At 44.0% G+C, this 14,491-nt stretch overlaps 1 protein-coding gene across 8 annotated transcripts in view; it reads right to left on the bottom strand.

The window, feature by feature from the left end:
* The window catches only part of Mtcl1 (microtubule crosslinking factor 1), a 134,779-nt gene that overhangs the window by 24,661 nt on the left and 95,627 nt on the right, over nt 1-14,491 (bottom strand). For all 8 annotated transcript variants that reach the window (XM_008834664.2, XM_008834665.2, XM_029564303.1 and 5 more), the window contains 3 exons: nt 12,713-12,940; nt 11,287-11,478; nt 338-505 (listed from right to left, as the gene is read on the bottom strand). In XM_008834664.2, coding sequence (XP_008832886.2) covers nt 338-505; nt 11,287-11,478; nt 12,713-12,940 — 588 coding nt within the window. The remainder of the gene's footprint in view (nt 1-337; nt 506-11,286; nt 11,479-12,712; nt 12,941-14,491) is intronic.

Genomic DNA, 14,491 nt, shown 5'->3' with positions numbered 1-14,491 from the left:
ACAGTCTTCTCTGGATTTCTGTTGTCTAGAACAGTCTGCTCTGCACAGTGACAGCACCATTCTGCCAGGCCTTTTATGGGGCTCCACAGAGCCTTGAGTAGCAGTGACAAGCTGCTGGTCAAGGTGTGCTGCACACTTCAAAGGGGGATAACTGGGACCATGAAAGCTTGGGGACAGTTGAGCACTTCAAAGACAGCTGTAAGCAGTTGCCCCTCTCTTTGCCTCTGGACCAGGGTTCTGCAGAGAACCTAACTGTGTCTCTTTCCCCACTCATCCCAGATAAGGTAGAGGGTGACACATGTAGTGGTCAGGAGTGGAGTGGCTATGGGGGAGGTACCTGTTCCAGGCGACACTTGAGCACAGCCCACTCCACATCCCAGGCAGCCTTGTCGCTGGCATATTGCTGCTGCAGACGCAGTCGGGCATGCTCATCCTCTCGAAGCTCTGAGCGGAAGTCCTCTAGCAAGGCCTTGAGGGCACTGAACAGCTGCTGGTTTTCCACCACCTGTGGAGAGAGTGACACTAAGCTACTTTATCAAAGCGACCCTTAGTTAGGACACAGAGGGGCTCAGTTGGGTGGGGTTGGAGCCCCTTCCCAGGTTTTCTGGCAGAGGATGCAGGTAGGTGGGGATCTGCAGTTACTGACAGCAAGAGGGTTCCATGTTGGCCAGAGGGCTCCTGGGGCTAAGACCTTGGGAGCCTGTTAGACCAGGAGGAGGTAGAGGGAAGGCTGTTCTGGTCACTGGGCAAGTATGTTAGGAGGCTGGATCATTGGCTGGTGCTGTGTGCACTGCGGGAGAGGAGCTCTGGGCCCCAAGGATCAGAAGCAAGGAAGTTACCAAAGGCCTCAAGAAGCCCCTAAAGCCAGGCTGCCAGAACATTCTGTGGAACTTTAGATACCCAGAGCTCTGAGTTGGGCTGGCTGCTTTGTTATGGGGTATGAATATGAGAATATAATACACTCACTCGATATATGCCCTCCCTGTAGTGCCAGTTACTGAACTAGAAGGGAATTCATGAGTGCCTGGTAGTTCTCATAAACGAAGGGTAGTCATACTTTGTGACTTTTAACTGGTTGCTGAGAGATTCTAACAATGAAAAGCAAGGCTGTGGGTAGGAATAGCTTTTGATGCTTCATAATTAAAGCCAAAGGTGAAATGCTCAACTTGCTCATGCAGGCTTTGTTGTGATCGCAGGCTTGAACCATATTAAGCCACCACCATATTACTGATTTGTTTATACCTCACATAAGAGATGCCATGATTTCTAGGCCCTGCTTAGTCTTTGGAAGGCACACTTCAAAACTGGGATTTCTGTTTTTGCGGGTGCTGGAATGGATATTGTATTAGAAAGTTTGGTGCATGGCATCTGTAAATCCCACCCCTGGGGAGGCTAAAACAGGAGGATTGCAAGTTCTAGGTCAGCCTTCGCTACATAATGAGAACCCACCTCGGAAAGGAGACAGGAGGGAAGGGCAAGTTTGTCTGAATGGATTAAACACACCAAGACAGTTGTAGTTCTTTGGTAATATCCCTTCCAATTAGACAAATAGCACCAAAAGTTCATTCTGAGTTCTCAGGGTAGTCTCAGGACTTTCTTGGTTTGGTTTACTCATGAAGCAGATGGAATGAAAACTAAGTCCCACCTCATGTGGGTAAGTTTTGGCTCAGGAAGACAGTCTACCGTCTCAGACAGAAACCCACGTACTCAGGAGACTCATTCACCACCTCACTCGGCATGGGCGCAGGATCCCAGTTCAGGATCTTCACACACAAAACCACTTCTCATCCATGCTTCTAAGACTACCTATTACAGGCCATGTGCAGCAAAGGACGGCTATGAATGTGGCCACAGTAAACTTCCTTAAAACATCGTGAGGTTTTCTACAATTTTGCTTTTTGTAACCCAACTGTACGGGTCACAAATGTAAACTTTGTAGATGATGATGTCATGTAACAAGGTTGGACACGGAATCTTCTAATAACAGGCAGAAAAGATTGTTGTATATGGGAAGATTTTAAGATACTTCAGGTGTATACTTCGATTTAAATATAGTTGAATTAGAAAACTTCTTGGTCAAGACCATTATTTATTAACTGAGAACTCGTAGTTATCTCCATAATTTACCAAGAAGTTACTATATTAGATGCAGCTAATTTTTGACAGAGTAGTAAAGTCTGCTTGTTAGCATTATTGTTCTTTGATTTTTCCTGGGACAAAAGGCATTAAGAATAATAATTTGAAAAATCCAGCAGATAGACAACTTTCTAAAAGCTCTGCACTCTCTCCAGCCACCTGAGTATAAGCATGTCTCCACCGAAGATCGCTGCTCATGAACCATGTGGAACTCCATACCAAGAGTGCCTAAAGATATATGTGTAAATTACACAAATTCAGTTGAATAAGAGGTACTGTAACAGTCCTTTCAGAAACACATATTTCCACATAGGATTTGCTGAAAATTGCTGTATGAGATTTATTAACCATTTTCATCTTTGAATCTTTAAATTTAAAAATCACTACTTTTTGAGTCAAATAAAATTCAAGCATAAAATAACTGTGATGGTTTGTATGAAAATGTCCTCTACAGGCTCCAAGTATTTGGACATTTTGTCCCCAGATGGTGGCACTGTTTTAGGAGTCTTAGAAGATGTGGCTATCCTGGAGGAAGCATGTCACTTGGGGTTGGCTTAGAGAGTTTTAAAACTGGCTGGATCTCCAGACTCTCTCTTGCTTCCTGTGCCAGCCTGATGATGTGAGAGATTAACTTTTGCTGTTCCTGCTCCAGCTACCTCCAGCCACAATGTCTCCCTGCCATGACAGAGGGCACTGTTTTAGGAGTCTTAGAAGATGTGGCTATCCTGGAGGAAGCATGTCACTTGGGGTTGGCTTAGAGAGTTTTAAAACTGGCTGGATCTCCAGACTCTCTCTTGCTTCCTGTGCCAGCCTGATGATGTGAGAGATTAACTTTTGCTGTTCCTGCTCCAGCTACCTCCAGCCACAATGTCTCCCTGCCATGACAGAGTATAATTCCCCTGCGGCAACCGGCAGTAGTGGGAGGGGGCCGGCAGCAACCAGCAATAGGGGGCTGGCGGCAACCGGCAGTAGTGGGAGGGGGCCGGCAGCAACCAGCAATAGGGGGCTGGCGGCAACCGGCAGTAGTGGGAGGGGGCCGGCAGCAACCAGCAATAGGGGGCTGGCGGCAACCGGCAGTAGTGGGAGGGGGCCGGCAGCAACCAGCAATAGGGGGCTGGAAGCAACCAGCAGTAGTGGGAGGGGGAGTCTCTGGTGATGTCCGGAGCATGAAAAGGTCAGCTCTTTCTCAGTAGTTAGAATTATTTTACTTCTTACTTCCTTGTTCTGAATATTCTTCTTTAGTCTGGGGGATTTGGTTAAATCTACTTTAACCTGGGGGGCTTTAGTTTGATCCCATCATACGGATTGACAAATAGCCTTAGGAAGATAAATTTTGGAGCCTTGGCATGTGATGGAGAGGATCCCATTGATAAGGAGATTAAAGTGATTAAGGAGGGGCCTAGAGAATGAAACTTGAACAATGGAGAAGGTGCATCCAGGGCAAGATCACACCCAGTTAAGCCTCCAACTTGTGAAAGGAAAATGTTACAGGGACCACTGAAAAGAAAAGCTTCTAAAATGGATAAATCAGGCTGGAGTCCACCCCAAACTTACAGTCAAACTTGGCATTGTCCTTTACCTGGTGCTGGCTTTAGAGGCATGAAAGATGCAAGAGTGAAGGGGTCATCAGTTCTTCCTCTGAGGTTTCAGAGAGCTGCTGAGGCCAGGCAGCAGGCAGCAGGGGTGATCCTGCATAAGGAAGGCCCTGATAGGCCATTGCGTGGAGCTGTGAAGGTGAAGCCTGGTTGGCAATGGAGACCCCAAGAAGACATTCATGATGCCAGAGCTGTGAGGCATCTACCAAGAAGACCTGCATACAGGGAGTGGTACCAGCCCAAAAGAGAGATGTATGTTGCACGCAGCAAAGCTGGAGAGGCTGAGCCATCTAAGACCTTTAGAAGTAAAGTCCCAGAAGTTAAGTTGGATGTGGAGCTACTGGATTTGGTGTTTTTCCTGCTGGTTTTTGGTCTTGTTTTGGTCCGGTATTTCCTTACTATGCTTCTATTCCTCCCTTTTGGAATGGTATGTTGGGAGTATGTAATTTATCTTTTGATTTTACAGGGGCTTACAGTTAAGATAATAAAAATATTCAATGTTGACTTTTGTAAATTGGTAGAGTGAGGGATGTAGCTGAGGAACACATGTTTTTAGGGCAGTGAAGTTACACCTTATGAAACTGTAATGGTGGATATGTAACATAACAGTTTCGATGCTGTACAAAATGTGCAACGTCAAGAATGAAGCTTAATGCCAACTTGAGTGATATTGATATTTCAGTATAGTTTATCAATTGCAAAAATTGTACACTTCTGTCTCTGGAGGGGATATTGATAAAGGGAACAGCTGTGCATGAGAAATGGACAGGAGCTACATAGTAAATGTGTGTTCATTATGCACTTTTACTATTAATGGAAAACTTCATAAACATGTAACAATTTATTCATTTTTATGTGTATGAGTGTTTTCTCTGGTTCTATGTATGTGCACCATGTATGTGCTTAGTACCAGCAGAGGCAAGAAGGCAATGTTCGATCTTCTGGAACTGGAATTAGAGATGGATGTGAGCCACCATGTGCATGTTGAGAACCAATTCCAGGTCCTCTGCAAGAGCAGCTAGTACTCTTACCTGCTGAGTCACCTCTCCAAACCGTTGAAGATTGATTTTTAAGGGATGCTTTGCTCTAACAATGGTAAGAAAAATTTTACTTGTAAGTTTTCAGGAAATCTACTCTTAGTGTGGCCATTTGAACTTGAGCATTTAAAAATGAAAATAAAAAATTTGAGAAAATAGCATATTTAAAATATTGTATCTTAAAACATCTCTTACCACGTTCTCCCCTGAAATAGGTCATAGAAATTAGAATTTCATATTGTTCCTTTCTATGTCAAAGAAGAATCTCTTGTAAGAAGCAGTTTCTCCTAATGCAGAGGAAAAGACCCTTCCACAGAGACAGAAAAGAATCCAAGCAAACGGTCTTGTCAATTCTCACAGTTCATTGTCATTAATTATGCCCTTTTGTTCTATAGTCAACTTCTGCACAATTGTCCATAAAAATATACAGACCTCAAAAAAAAGAAAAAAAAAAAAAGATATTTCCCTGAGTTTCAGAAGAGACTTTGGACTGTGGACTTTTGAATAGTATTGAGACTGATAATGACTATGGGGGCTTTTTTAAAATTGGAGTAAATGCATTTTGCATTTTATATGGTCACGAGCCTTTGGGGACCACGGGGTGGAAGGTGGTTTAAATGAAAATGTCCCCCATAGGCTCCAAGTATTTGAACATTTTGTTCCCAAATGGTGGCGCTGTTTGGGGAGGTTTTAGAAGGTGTGGCTATCCTGGAGGCAGCATGTCACTTGGGGTGGGCTTAGAGAGTTCTTAAGCCTTGCCAGACCTCAGTTGCTCTTGTCTCCTGTGCCTGCTAGACGATGTAGAGCTTAGCTTCCACTCCTTCTCCAGTCACCTCTACCCCCATGCTCCTGGCCATGATGGACTGTATTCCCCTGGAACTGTAAGTTCAAATAAACTCTTCCTTTTATAAGTTGTTTTGGTCAGTGTTTCTATCACAGCAACAGAGAAGTGACTACTACAATAACCACAATAATTTTGATCCACTCATCTCATTTATATGGAAAAAAAATAAGAGAACCATATAATATGTTCTTACATGTAATCGATAGCTTTCTATGAATCCCAAGTCATGTACAGTCTTAGCCTGTGCTGTTCTCCGTCTCTGACCACACGACTCCTTCATAACATCAGAATCAGAAATTTATAGTCCTTTTGCAGATCGAAAATTTGCTTTCTCTGGAAGCAGAGCAGGTACTGTTTGGCATTAGCAGATATTGGATTCAATAAAATTAAGCCTTAATGTTTTTATGCACATTTGGGTCCAAGCCATCAACATAACATCCTATGATCCCAGGACAGTATTAATCACCATCAAATGAGCTCCAGAATTGCTTTGGGGTGAAGGTGGCCAAAGAGAGATGGCAAGCCCAGAGTCCTGATGCTACTGGTACTCATTACTAAAACTACCCCAGAGCCTTATGTGGTGTGGCAGGAAGCCAAGGTGGCTCCTGCCACATATAACAGCCAGAATGAATGTTTTATGTCAACATTTCTGGAGACTCTCCTGCCATGGATGGGCATGATTCTCTAGATGTTTTTATGCAAACACAAATCTAGTAATGATAGTCACTAGTAATGTTTCCGATGGGCCAGGATGTGTGTTTAATCATTCACCTATATGACCTTATGTTTCATATCAATCCTGATGGAATTACAGAGGAAGAACTATAGCTTGGAGTAAACAGGTACTACTGTAACCCCACTGTTAAGAGTCTAAACCATAATCCAGGTCTGTCTCCACCAAGGCCAGAAAAACCAAGACAGGAGTATTTAAATTCTGATAATATACCCTGACCAGAAGCGGGTCCGTCAAGACTACAGAGTGAGACCATGCCTCAAAAAAAAAGCAAATTGATAAAAAAACTTCAGTATTTCCTATTCCTCCATCCATTCTTTCACAGCTCATCTCTCTTGGGTGGGGCTTAAAATAACCCCGAATTGAGGTGCAAGGTTGGTTGGCCTTCAGTCAATCAGGCTGCTTCCACAAGTCTGTAACATTGCTCATTGAACGTGATGACGGGGTATGGACAAGGTGATATGCCAAGATATTCGGGATGCGATGCTAGTTATTCTTCAAAAATCACAGATTTCTGAGACACATGCATCAGGTGCTATGGAACTCTCCAAAGAGTAAAAATACCATCATTTCTGGCTGGCCTCAAGAGCCATTACCTCTGGAAAGAGGTTTGATCTAAAAGGGATATGAATATATTGACCTGCTGCTATGAGGTAACCCATAAAAAGTCACTCACAAAACAGGAATAAAGGCCTCTACCTCTAATTTATTTCAGCTACTCACATAGGCAAGGGGCTCTGCAGTGCTCTGAGCTGCCCTGATGCCTGACCCTACATGCACAATTTCTATTTGACAAAGACAGAAGGGGAGCCATGCAGCATTCAATAAAAAGCAAGTCCTCGTCTATTGGCAGGAGTCCCAAAACAAGCCATTTAATGTGAGATCAGACAAAAACGATATAGCCACGAATCAACATTTGTCATTGTCATGCTTACCTTCATTGTTACTCTGAGATTAATTTTAAGATTCTTTTCCAAAACCATTATCTTCCCACAGATAAAAGAGAATGAGCCATTGAAGACTGGCCTTGAAAGTGTATCTACAATGGAAGCTTTCAGAAATGATATTTTCATGCAGAGGGCAATTGCCTTCTAGCGAGGAATGTGCCAGGGGATATTGCTCAGGAGGGCACAGTGCCTACAGTCTTGAAAATTTCCACCAAGAACCTCTAAAGAATAAATACAGGCATATGGAAACATATCAGTAAGGCATCTATTTAATAGGCTATAAACACTGAGTTATCAGCTCAAGAGCTAAGAAATCAGGGCAGGTCTGATGACAATCAGGTGGCTGTTCTGGAAGGAATTATGAATTAGCTCTTGGTGAACTTCAGAACTCTGTTACCCACTTATAGAAGGCTGTTGTAAACTGCTGACCCTGGTGCATTCTGGGAGGGAGGCTGGAGGTAGAGAAAGTCCTTTCAGAAGGTACCTTGGGTTCATCTGAATTTTGACCTATGTATGTTCAATTTCCAGAGACAACAGCAGCAAATACACAATGACAACAAAGGCCACGTGTTCTGCTCTGGTTCCTTTTAAACTGGGAGCAGTAGATCTAGCAAGGTTACAAAGGCTGCTTAAGGGGCAAGAACTGAACCCAGGGCCTTGTGCATGCTAGGCAAGTGCTCTACTATTGAACTACATCCTGAGTCTCTGGATTGTTTGAGATGGGATTTTGCTATACAGCTTAGGTTGGTCTCGAACTTGAAATCCTCCTGCCTCAGCCTTCTGAGTGCTTGAGATCATAGGTATATATCATCATAGTCAGCAAAAAAGAAATTTTTTTAAAAATCAGGATGATTCATAGCTCTGACATGCAGATCTCTTCTGTTTATCTTGAGCAAAACAGAAAGAGGGGTAGTGTGGACAGTTAGAAAAGCAGGCTTTGGGGGCCTGGAGAGACAGCTCAGCAGTTAACAGCACTGACTGTTCTTACACCCACATGGTGGCTAGCAACCATCCATAACTCCAGTTCCAGGGGATCCAATGCCTTCTTCTGACTGCCATGGGCATTGCATGGCACAGGTGTACTTACATACATGCAGGCAATATACTCATACACATAAAATAAAAATAATAAAATATTTTTTGAAAAAAGAAAGGCAGGCTCTTGGTGTTAGGGCTGGTCAAAGCCCATTAGCTGGAGGGAAAATTGGCTTTTGGGACAGCCCCTTGAGGCTTTAACACTGCAGTTCAGCTGTGGACTGAGGATGAAGAGCTCTACATTCAGGCCTGAGGCTGGCCCAGACTACACTCTTCAGTGACCACCAGGATGAAGCCTTAGAGATCAGTATGAAATCTCATTCCTTAAGCAATGCTATGAATTTTATGTTAGGTTTTCCACATTTATACTTAGTATAAATTGTGTTATAGCCCTGAATGAAAGAACAACTTCCCTTTTAATTATTCTAATGCCAGGAAAACTAGTTGTTTTCTTTCTAACTGTCCAAACTGCTCCTTTTTCTGTTTTGATCTGTGACTACAGGGTGACAATTCTGACACCATCAGTCACCTGTGTTTCAGACCCTGGTTTCAAGAATTACTAAGAAGTATGAGATGCATAAACAGCCTTAGGAATGCTGGCCTCAAATGCCCAGTGAGAAAGCCAGCAGCCCAGAGCCCAGGGGGAACTATACAGCTCATTCTCCAGTGTCCTCAGCTTCAGCTCCTCCAGGAAGTGAGGGGAAAATGGAAGTGCATTCTATGCTCGACAACAGGAACACTGCCCCGGGACTATGTAAAGAAGAGTGGGAAGCAGGAAACGTGGACCCTGCCAAACATTTGCCAGCCTCATGATTTTATTTCCCTCTGATGTACCCAAACTGCATGGGTATGGGTAGTATTTTTGAGCTTTTCTAGACATGGTAAATGTTGCCATCTACAGCGTTCCCCTGTGAGAATGTACAATATATCACAAATCAAACACTGAGGCCTGAGAAATTTTGTTACTTGCTCATTGATCCTTGGGAAAGCAGTTTGTCCATGTTTCCCATGCTACTGATTGCTCCCTGAGGTTCTCAGGGCTTTGAAGAGGCCCAGGCTCTGCACAACAGCTGTCTTAGACACGTGCACTGGCTCTTGCATCCAGGCCGCCCAGTTAATACCCTTGCCACTCACAGAAAGGCAGATCTTCTAATCGAGAATGTTCACTCTCAGCAAACCAGCTGTCGCTTACAGTGAAGCTCATTAATCTTCTCAGTCACAAGCACTGTGCACACATTTGCTTTCACTGCTGCGGGCAGCCAGATTCGGTGAAATGCAGACCTGATTCTGACTGGGCTGGCTCTGCTGTCGGCCTGTCTAATCACAGGCTGTATGCAATGGAAACTTAAATGTCTGCCCTACTTTTAAGGGTACTCACAGGAGGCAAAGGGAGAGAAACATTCAACCATGCTGATGGGTGGTTCTGGCTGAGTAACTTTACATTATCTTTCACCCCAAGGGGAACATTTTCCATGACTGTTTAGGAAACCAGATGTGTTACAGTTTTTTCCTTTTCCAAAGTATCTGGGTGCACTTGTGGGAAATACCTACCATGTAGTCTTAGATGTGTCTCAATAGCAATCAAAAGATATCACTGGAGTCAATCACAGACACTTAAGAAGATTGACTGACAATACCTATTTTCAAAACAATAAAATTCCTACATCTTAAGGCATTATTCATAATTTGTAACATTTTAGTTTCTAACTAGATCACTGCTGGAAAACTTACTCCATGACCTAAAATCTCCCCAGGGGTGCTGACATGCTGATGAACTTCCTGATGAGTGAGGAGAGGTTTCTGTAAAGTGTCATCTTCCTGAGTTACATTATTCTGGGAAAAATGAAGGTAGGCAGGGTATATAGACAACTGCTCAATAAGAGAACATCTGATTTGTGGATGGACAGAGAGCAGTTAGGAGGAACCCCAAATAGCCCCTCAATCTATACTCAGAGCTGCACCATTTTCTCCCTGGGATCTGGGCCAAAGTTCTGATGACAACCATCTCCTACTTGACCCACACAGCTCTGTGTGGAGGGGAGAGGTGAGAGAAGAGCAGCAGCTGCAGAGCACAGCACAGAGTATTTCCAAATGCCTGTGGCTGCGAGTCATAGCACCCACACCTAGCACCCATGTCTACACTCTTAACCTAGCGCATGGACAGTCCTGGATGGGGGCTCCAGGCTTTCTGTAGGAATGCTCAGAGAAGTCAAGTGGGTTCAGAAAGTACTCCAAAGTCCCTCTCAGGCTTTTGAGTCTCCAAATCAAATACAGCTGTTATTTTGTATAGAAATGTAAAAGAAAAAAATTACATGTTATCAACAGAATTCTTGGTTTTCAAGATTTATGTCTGTGGTGTCCAGGGACACTAATCACTTAGTAAGACTGAAATCCCTCCTCTCGTTACACATGCTGTGATTTTTCCAAAGTGTCATCATATATTTTCATTTGGGGTGTGTGTTTCAAGTGGCCAAAGAGAAACCTGAAATAAATACTTCATGCATTTAAACAAAGAATACTTGTTCCTTTTTCCCTATAAACTGTTGCCAAAGCAGTGATGTTGGCAATGGCTGTTCAGCTAAACATCAACCACAACACCCTGCAAGGCTCTTTATCTGGATGACAAGAACATTGCATTCAATATTCCCTCCTTTGGAATAGTCAACCATTAGGAGTCCCTAGATTATACTATTGCATTTTCTTTGTCTTTCTGAGACTGATCTTATCATGTTCCTAAGTTGTGGGTTAGCCAAATGAATAAACAGGCAGATATTGGAATGAAAGGCTGAAATGTGACTTCTTGCAAAAATCTAGCAGCACCAAGAGCAACAGGTGGTCAGAGTCAAGTGAAGGGCTTTTCTGCACCCAGGAATACCAGCACTTGGAATAAGATGACAGGTATGTGGCTCAGGAGTCTCCTTCCTGAGACAGAACAATGGGCCTAGATCTAAGCACTCACCTGCCTGTTGAGTGGTACCCCATCTACAGTCTGTAGCCGTGATCCATGGTCGCTGATCTGTATTGGTGAGTGTGGGGCATGCTCTCCCATTGGAAAGCCACAGCCTCCATCCTCTTGGTCTCCTCCATCTGTCTGGTGACCCCCCTGGACTCCAAGCTCACCAAGCCTGGGTACAGTTTCTGGATGTTCACTCTGAAACCAGCACACATGATGATCATACTTTGCCTATATCCTTCTGTACCATAGCTTTTTATCCCCAAGTCTTATTATAAGACTAGCCAAGGCTAACCTTAAACTCCTGGTCTCACATAAACTTCCTGCCTCCCACTCTTGAGTGGCTAAAACTATAGGCAGCCTGACAGGAAAACTGCTCATTTGACAGTACTCACCATACTTCCTCCCCTTAAGGAGCACAGGGCAGGTGCTCAATTAATTAGAAAAGATTAATGAGAAATTTTATTTCTATAAATTACCACTGCCCCAAACTACAGCTTAGGATAAATTATAGGAGAAGTAATTCCAGAGTACTGATTAACAGGAAACCTTACAACTCTTTCTAGGCTTTGCTTAACAATGTCTTTCCATGTCATGGATCCTTGGAAGCTGGTTGAATTAATTTTTAAAGACTTCCCTCAATCTGAGGATTGAACCACACTGTTCGCTAGAGTTAAAAGCACACAAAAGGCTTTATAGGCTCAAAGGAAGCCAAGCAGTCATAAGACAGGAGCAGCTGAGTAAGCAGCTTGGGTGTGGATTCCCAAGCTAGATGGGTGTAGCCTGATATTGCCAGAACGCAGGGCTGGGGCAGAGCACACAGACCCAGAGGGCACTCTGACTTGGATGGTAAAAGCTCAGTCAGTGCCAGGCATGCTGGCACATGCTGAATTACAGCAGTCAGGGAGCTGAGGTAATGAGGGTCTCGAGTTCAAGGCCAGCCTAGGCTACATAGCAAGATCCTGTCTCCAAAAGCGAAGCCCCCAAAAGTCAATTGAAAAGGAAAAATCTGTGCTGTTGCTGTTATAGATCTGAAAATTGAGATAGATGGGATGAACATTTACAAATTCCAGAGGTGACAGGTGACCCTGTAAGGCTTCAAAGAGACTCTTTCTTACAAAACAGGGTGGATGGGCTCTAGCATGTGGGAGTGGGGAAAGAAAGCAAACATCTGACACTAGCTCTCATAAACCAGCAAGGCTGAATGAGATGGCAAATATCTCAGGGTGATGACTTCAAGAATTCATACATCAACAACAAAGACCAGGATACAGAACCAAGTCCAACATGGAACTCTTGGTTTCCTGGACAGCTTGACAGCCCTGCTTTCATGGCTTGGACTGAAACTGAAAAATACATAAGAACAAAAGGACACGATGGGAGAGAGCAGTGTCTGATGTGAAGCAAATGGACAGGGTGGTGGGTGGCATACCTCAGTGAGCTCTTCTCCCTCTTCCATCTGCTTCCCCTGCCGCCAGTGTTTCAACAGCCATCTGAGCTTAACGTAGAAGAGGAAGATGTTCTGCTTCAAGGACCGGAGCTCTTGCTGCAGCAGATTCTTCTCATCACTCCAGGTTCGCTCATGGAGGGTGTTCTGCAAGGCCAGGCTGTGCATCTCCAGCTCTTTCCACCTTAAGGCATAGAGGTGATCTTCCTCCATCTTGAATGGAATCAGTAAGAAAGTGTGACAAGCAGCGGATCCAGTTTGCCACCCAAACCCAACCAAGAGCCTCCAGAGCAGCCTGCCACCCAATCTGGACCTTAGAAGGAGAGGGGGATTAACAACCCAGTGTATAAAACCTCATGAACTTTGTGATTTCGAAGCAAGTGCAATTTCAAAGGAAGGTACTTAGCCATTTTCCACTGTCAATCGCTCACAATACTTTTAGATGTCTCCAAACCCTCTCAGGAAAACTGTTTCTTGGATGTACAGCCTACGGTTGACTCAGATACCATTTAAGGAGATCCCATTTCCCCTCTGTGCCTGTATTTGGAACAGAAGGGCTCATTACAATGGCAGAGAAGAAAAGAACTAGAAATCCATCTCTTGTATACTGAGCCTCCAGTGTTCTTACAAGCCCTGGTAGAGAGCATTTAGACAATAGAAGGTCTAGTAAGCACTGGGAAGTTAGAGCAACCAGGGCCAGAGGAACTCTTTCTGCATGTGCAGGACTCAGCTGCAACACCAATGAGCAAATATAATGACCTGTTTCCACACTTTAGACTTAATGCTCCTACTAAACACATTTATCTCTTAGGGAAGTAAAATCATTGCTAAAAACATTATCTTCCATCTCAACATTAAGTTCCTGGGCCTCCTTTTTTTTTTTTTTTAAAGACAGGCTGTTACTATATTCCTCAGACTGGCCTCTAACTCTTGTATTAAAAGCAATCCTCCTGTCTCAGCCTCCGAAGTAACTGGAACTATAAGGAGATGCCACCACACCTGGCTAAGTTTCAGTTATGCAATTCTTCCACATAGCAAACAATTATTATGGATGAATACTAAGCAAAAGGGTACAAATGAAATTTTTTGCAGATCAGGGCTCAACAAGAGCTTCCACTATAGTAAAAGTGATCTAGGAGATCAAAGGGTTTTTTTTTTTTTCTGTACCACAAACCAAAATGGAGGCTAGAAATAGCAGCCTCATCACTGTCAGCTGTCATGTGATTCGACACTCACTCTTGGGCCAAAAGCCAAGACAGTGATTTCTTTCCCCCATAAAAGCACTAGATTAATTTCAAGAACCCTGGGATTAGAACTATGGCTGTCCGACAGACAGCAATACAGCTTGGCCAGTGTACTAAATGAAGGCCAGTGGCAGCTCTGGGAAGATCCACACGGCTGTGTAAAGACCCTGTGGCTGCTGTGTATCACCTGCTCCTCACTGCACTTGAGGCTGAAAGAACAGGAAACAGGAGTGATTGTCCTTATCACCTCAGAGTTCCAATGCAGGTTATCCCACATGGCAAGAAGGGATGAAGTGGGAGCAGCCTGGTGGGCTGGAAATCCAGCCCCTAAAGCTCCTTATTTATGTTGTCCCAGGACTGACTGACTGGGGAAGCTCCAGCTACCTTGGAGGCAAGTGAAAACAACAGCATCTATTTCTAGTACTGAAGAAAGGTGTCAGGACTCAGGGTACCCCCCCTCCAAGAGATGCCCTAACCTCCTTCCCTGGTAACATCCTGTCCTTGCCCTCCTTGACCCTCT

The sequence above is a fragment of the Nannospalax galili genome, unplaced genomic scaffold, assembly GCF_000622305.1.
Source record: "Nannospalax galili isolate Female #2095 unplaced genomic scaffold, S.galili_v1.0 scaffold155, whole genome shotgun sequence".
NCBI lineage: Eukaryota > Metazoa > Chordata > Mammalia > Rodentia > Spalacidae > Nannospalax > Nannospalax galili.
The sequence above is the reverse complement of the archived record's forward strand: the minus strand, read 5'-3'. Positions and strand labels throughout refer to the sequence as shown.